This window comes from Rhagoletis zephyria, unplaced genomic scaffold (assembly GCF_001687245.7).
Source record: "Rhagoletis zephyria isolate East Lansing unplaced genomic scaffold, Rhagoletis_zephyria_1.1 Rzeph_scaffold_21697, whole genome shotgun sequence".
Classification (NCBI taxonomy): domain Eukaryota; kingdom Metazoa; phylum Arthropoda; class Insecta; order Diptera; family Tephritidae; genus Rhagoletis; species Rhagoletis zephyria.
Window position 1 is genome coordinate 785 of NW_016178755.1, and position 4,933 is coordinate 5,717.

Here is a 4,933-nt window from a genome sequence, read left to right on the forward strand (position 1 = left end):
TAGGTCTTCCCTCTCCTTAATGACAAGTTTTTTTACTGGGGGCGATGAACACACTGGTCAATGTTGTTGTGGCTTGTTGGGGAGAAGGGGGTAAAAAAGNATCGAAAATTAAGAGAGAGTAGGTCTTCCCTCTCCTTAATGACAAGTTTTTTTACTGGGGGCGATGAACACACTGGTCAATGTTGTTGTGGCTTGTTGGGGAGAAGGGGGTAAAAAAGAAAAGCATAGCAGTAGTTGTAGTTGTAATTCACAAGAGTTCAGGAGGAGGGAGGTAAAGGCACTGGTAAAAGATCGCTCACTTTTGAAGAAGGAAAGAAAGTATTATCGGTTATGTACACACAACCACACAACTTAGACTGAAACTGAGACTGACTGACTGGCTGACTGCTACGCTCGCGAGCTAAGTAAATAATTAATAAAGAAGGGGAAAAGAAGTGGCTGAATTTAAGGAGAGAGGGAGAGGGAAAAGGTCGACTAGATTTGCTGCTCCATTGGTGTGCGCTCGGGCAGGTTCGTCAGCACGTGGGCCATCACCTCGTACGTGCCCATCATGATGGCCGTGTTGGGAATTTGGCCTGAGCAGGATTGAGAGAATGGGAAACAAGAAAGTTAATACCACGTGATTGAAAGAGGCAAAGAAGTCCTCCACTGCGCTTACGTAGTAATTGCGTGACCAGGCCGCGATAGAGGCCATTGCGGATGCCCTCCTCGCGGTAGACGAGAAAGATGGTCTGAAAGAAGCTTCGATACTTGTGGCCCTCCTCGCGAAGCCGCGTTCGGGCAACCTCTGTGGTAATGGTAAGGGAAGAGGGGAGAGAGAGAGAGAAGATAAGTGAAATATAAAGAGTGCGCGATACCGGTGATGGATAAAGAGAAGAAGAAGGCTATTGCACAATGCAGTCGTCATCGAAGCCGACAGCAGCAGCATCAGGCAATAATAATCGTAACACCACCACTACTACTACGACAATCGTACCATGAGGGTAGGCAATGAGAGAGGCAAATGATTTCGAGGCGGCCGCCGCTGCCATGTAGTGGAAAATGTTGAGCCGTGTCTTGTTGTTGTTGTTTGTTGAGCCGGAAGTGGTGGTGGTGGGAGGTGATGAGGAGGATGAGGAGGTGGATGAAGATAAGGAGGAAGAGGATGCACCGTTATCCTGAATTTCCGCCAGCTTCTCTTTGAAGAACTCGTACACGACAAAGTGAATCATCGTCTCGACGATGCCGTAGTAGCTGGCGGTGATGCCCTTGTAGAAGCCCGCCACGCCGCTCGTCTGGTAAATACTGCGAATGCAGCTCCACGCGCTGGTGCCTTTGAAGCTGATGGAGAGAAAGAGCAAAACAGTTTAGGTACAGAGCTAGACAGCATTTAAGAAATACTAACCTCTCATCGAGTTGCATCCTCGTCTTGACGAACCAGATGGGATTGGTGAAGGTGCTGGAGACGAAGCCGGCGCTCGCCGCCGAGACCATGTGAACATATGGAGTGTTGGGGTGGGCCACCTTGCTGTTGCACGCCGACTTGACCTGCGAGTACGTGCAAAAGTAGACTGCCCTGAAAGGTGAAGAGAAAAAAGATAATTAGAATTTTCTGGTTAACAACGAAAGCAGCCTTTATACCTAGAGGGAGCGACGCCGATGAGATTAGGCGCCAGGCCCTTGAAGAGGCCCTTCGGCCCCTCCGACTGGATGATATGTTGGACGCATCGCCAGATGGTGAGGTTGCTCTTGATGCGCGTCAGCTCCGCCGCGGGGATGGCATGCTGATTCGGGGACAGCTGTACTTTGTGGCCGAAGGTGGCGACCGAGGACTGCAGACGCGTTTTGATGACCTCAAGCGGACATGTGACCACGGCACCGATGGAACCGCCAAGACTGTCGTCCAGGAAGTAAAGAAGATAGGCAAGAAGAGTCAGTCAGAAGTGGGGGTGAAGTGTTGAATTCTCCGGTTCAGCGCAAACACTTCAGTGCAATCATGATGCAACACTGAGCTATGGCACATCACATGGCATACTTACGCGCCGGCAAATAGATGAGCAAATGTTTCAAAAGACATCAACACAGGTGAACTAGTTGAGGGTGATCCACTTTGTGGAGAAGAAACAACAAAGCAAATCGCACCAGTTTGTCTTCTCCCTCTGTACAGCTGTACGACAAAGAAGAGGAGAGAACAGAGAAATGATGGCAGAGATGCAAAGGAGACAAGTGCAGCACAGAGACAGAAAGAGAGAGAGCGAAGTGCCTGCCGCTGTCACCGTGTTTACATGTGATGCCGACGATGTCGATGGGGATATCTCTCCTTCTCAGCCAGGCTGATGACCAGAGTGCATGTGTGCTGGTGACGATGGTGGTGATGGTAATGAAAACGCCGCTGGTGGCTGCGCACTCAAGAGGTGATTATCTTCGTCTTTGCTGCCGCTGCTGCTGCTCTTGGTGGTGGTAGTAAACACTGATCACCTCCTCCTCCTTCTTCTCCTTCTCTGCTGTAGCCGACCACCTGGCACTGGGCAGAGGCGGCCGACTGCCTTGCTCTTCAGCTCTTCGTGACAACCTTCTCTTCCTACTCTCAGGAGATCTGAAGTTGATTCTGGAGGTCTTCTTCGCCTTCAAGGTCACGCGGCTGGTGCTGATGATCGGAAAACAGAACACCAGTGAAGAAAAACAAGCGCTGGTTCTGTTTTTCTATTTTTGCAAAAAAAATCACACTGTCGCGTCTATTTTCACTGGTAGCGGCGCTGGCGCCAGCGCCGTGGGTGAGGTGCAAACAGAAAGAAAGAGGATAGATTTTGTTGCACCGTTTCCCGCCAAATGAAAACAGTTAGGTTTTGGAACTTTGAGATTTTAGAACTGTCAAGCATTGTTCTCTAACTTTATTTAGTTGGAGTTTTCTATCAGCCAAAAAAGACGATTTCTCGAATATATTTTGGCGACCTGAGAAAGCGGTCAACGATAGTTTGTGCAAGATTTATTGTCATCATCATAATTATGATCAATCATTATCTGAACACATCGGCAGTTATGAGATAGCGGGAAAAGAAGNGAACTGTCAAGCATTGTTCTCTAACTTTATTTAGTTGGAGTTTTCTATCAGCGAAAAAAGACGATTTCTCGAATATATTTTGGCGACCTGAAGAAGCGGTCAACGATAGTTTGTGCAAGATTTATTATCATCATAATTCTGATCAATCATTATCTGAACACATCGGCAGTTATGAGATAGCGGGAAAAGAAATGATACCTCTTCCCTCCTCTGTGTGCATTGAAAACACAGCAAGCGTTACACTTGAAGTGGAATATGAAAACAAGAAAGAGAACAACATTTCGAACCTACAGATACGACTCACTGAACTCGCACTCGGCGGAAGGTCGGCTATTGGTGGAGGAGACGCCTCTCGAAGCGAAGCCCGAGTCGCTGATCGAGTCAGGCAGGTCGCTCACCGGATGGATAATCACCTTCTCCTCGACCGGCTCCTGAATTCGAACCGCCTTCTTGAGGATCGTCTTCGTCGTGGCCGGTGCCGTGGTGGTGATCGTGTTCGAAGTCGTCGTCGCCCCTGACCCAGCTGCAGCTGCTGCTGCGGCCGCAGCGGCGGCGGCCATCTTCGCCTCCCGCTCCTCTGCCCGTCGCCGCTCCAGCTGCTCCTTGGACATGACGTCAATCTTTTTCTTGACCTCGTCAATCTGGCGCTCCTTCTCCGCGATCTTCATCTTCAGCTCCTCATTCTCCGTGGTGAGGCGAGTGAAGCGCTCCTCCTCCTCCTTGCAGGACATCGTCTCGTGGAAAGTGCCGTTCAGTCCGGCGCCTGAAAAAAAGTGTTGAGTTTATACAAGCGCAAGATGAATGCAAAAGAAAGTACCTAGATTCTGCTGATGGCGAACCACTTCGATGATCTTCGGAATAAAGATTAGCGCCATCGACAGGAAGCAGCAGAAGATGATGGTCAGGGCGATGAAGGCAAAGTGCGAGTTCACCTGATTGTTGATCACCAGCGACACGGGGCCCGTGATCAGACAGAGGATCTGGGGGAAAAACAAATCAAAGGTAAGTCAACCTTTTTCGAAACTTTCCCTCTTCCATCGACACTTACCACGACATTGTAGATGCTCATGCCGACCAGACGGGAGTCATTGAGCTGCTTCATCTTGACGCTTCTCGTCTCGTAGGAGAGGAAGAGCCCGAAGAGAAGGACCAGTCCCTTGTAGCAGAAGAAGATGCCGTACCAGACCATGCTGGCGGAGGACTCGCAGCGCTCCAGCTGCGGCTGAAAGCGCACGTCCTCGAGGAAGACGTCATCGTCGGAGGTGCTCGTCGAGGCGGCCGTCGTGGTCGTGGTAGTCGTCGAGGAGGAGGAGATGGACTGATCACCGCTCTCCGAAGCAGAGGCGATGGGGACGGGCAGCACTTCAATGACCCGCCGCATCGGATCCTTCAGGTACCAGATGACGAGGATGATGACGTCCAGCGCCGCGAAGATGAAGATGATCAGGTATATCTGGTTGTTGTTGATCTTTCGCTTGTTCTGCGTGTGCAGCACATGGCAGATCCAGGTCTTGGCGAACATGGCGCCGAAGAAGAGCGAAAAGCCCACCGAGATGAAGAAGGCTCGCGACTGATGGAGGTGAGGAAGTAAAAGAGGTAAGATCATCCTTTTTCAGCCTTTTATATCAACCCCCCACTTACATTGCAGATGACCTCAAAGTACTCGGTGCCGACGTCCTGCCCGTCAAGGCCGAAGAGCATGACGGAGATGAAGCAGAGGACGGCGCCGAGGAGCATCAGATTGTTAGAGCTGGGGTGCGACATTTGAATGTACCGATTGGCCCGGCAGCGGTAGTTGAAGAGGAGCAGGGCAAAGGCGGCGACGATGCCCACCGAGCTGCAGGTGGAGAGGGCGAGGAAGAGCGGGCGGCTGACGGTGACCAGCGTGGGGAC

General features: G+C 50.8%; 2 protein-coding genes across 2 annotated transcripts in view; both read right to left on the minus strand.

Annotated features, from left to right (window-relative positions):
- Positions 1-474: 474 nt before the first annotated feature.
- On the minus strand, positions 475-2,056 carry LOC108381182 (solute carrier family 25 member 36-like). Its single transcript, XM_017637597.1, has 7 exons — positions 2,019-2,056; positions 1,621-1,875; positions 1,385-1,555; positions 1,147-1,320; positions 977-1,071; positions 659-787; positions 475-575 (listed from the first exon to the last, which is right to left on the minus strand). Exons 1-7 carry the CDS (start codon positions 2,054-2,056, stop codon positions 475-477), a joined length of 963 nt encoding a protein of 320 aa, XP_017493086.1.
- Positions 2,057-3,327: 1,271 nt separating this feature from the next.
- The window catches only part of LOC108381184 (gamma-aminobutyric acid type B receptor subunit 1-like), a gene marked incomplete at its 5' end in the record, with an annotated part of 3,343 nt that continues 1,737 nt past the window's right edge, over positions 3,328-4,933 (minus strand). The window contains 5 exon segments of the mRNA XM_017637598.1: positions 3,328-3,803; positions 3,858-4,020; positions 4,089-4,295; positions 4,389-4,610; positions 4,682-4,933. The exon segment at positions 4,682-4,933 is cut by the window's right edge and continues 6 nt beyond it. Of these exon segments, the coding sequence (XP_017493087.1) occupies positions 3,328-3,803; positions 3,858-4,020; positions 4,089-4,295; positions 4,389-4,610; positions 4,682-4,933 (1,320 nt within the window).

Coding starts and splice junctions, on each gene's coding strand:
- LOC108381182 (XM_017637597.1), bottom strand. CDS start 2,056: ATGTCTTTTGAAACATTTGCTCATCTATTTGCCGGCGC. Junction 1,321..1,384: donor AGGATGCAACTCGATGAGAG/GTTAGTATTTCT, acceptor TCTCTCCATCAG/CTTCAAAGGCACCAGCGCGT. Junction 1,072..1,146: donor GAAATTCAGGATAACGGTGC/ATCCTCTTCCTC, acceptor TTCCGGCTCAAC/AAACAACAACAACAAGACAC.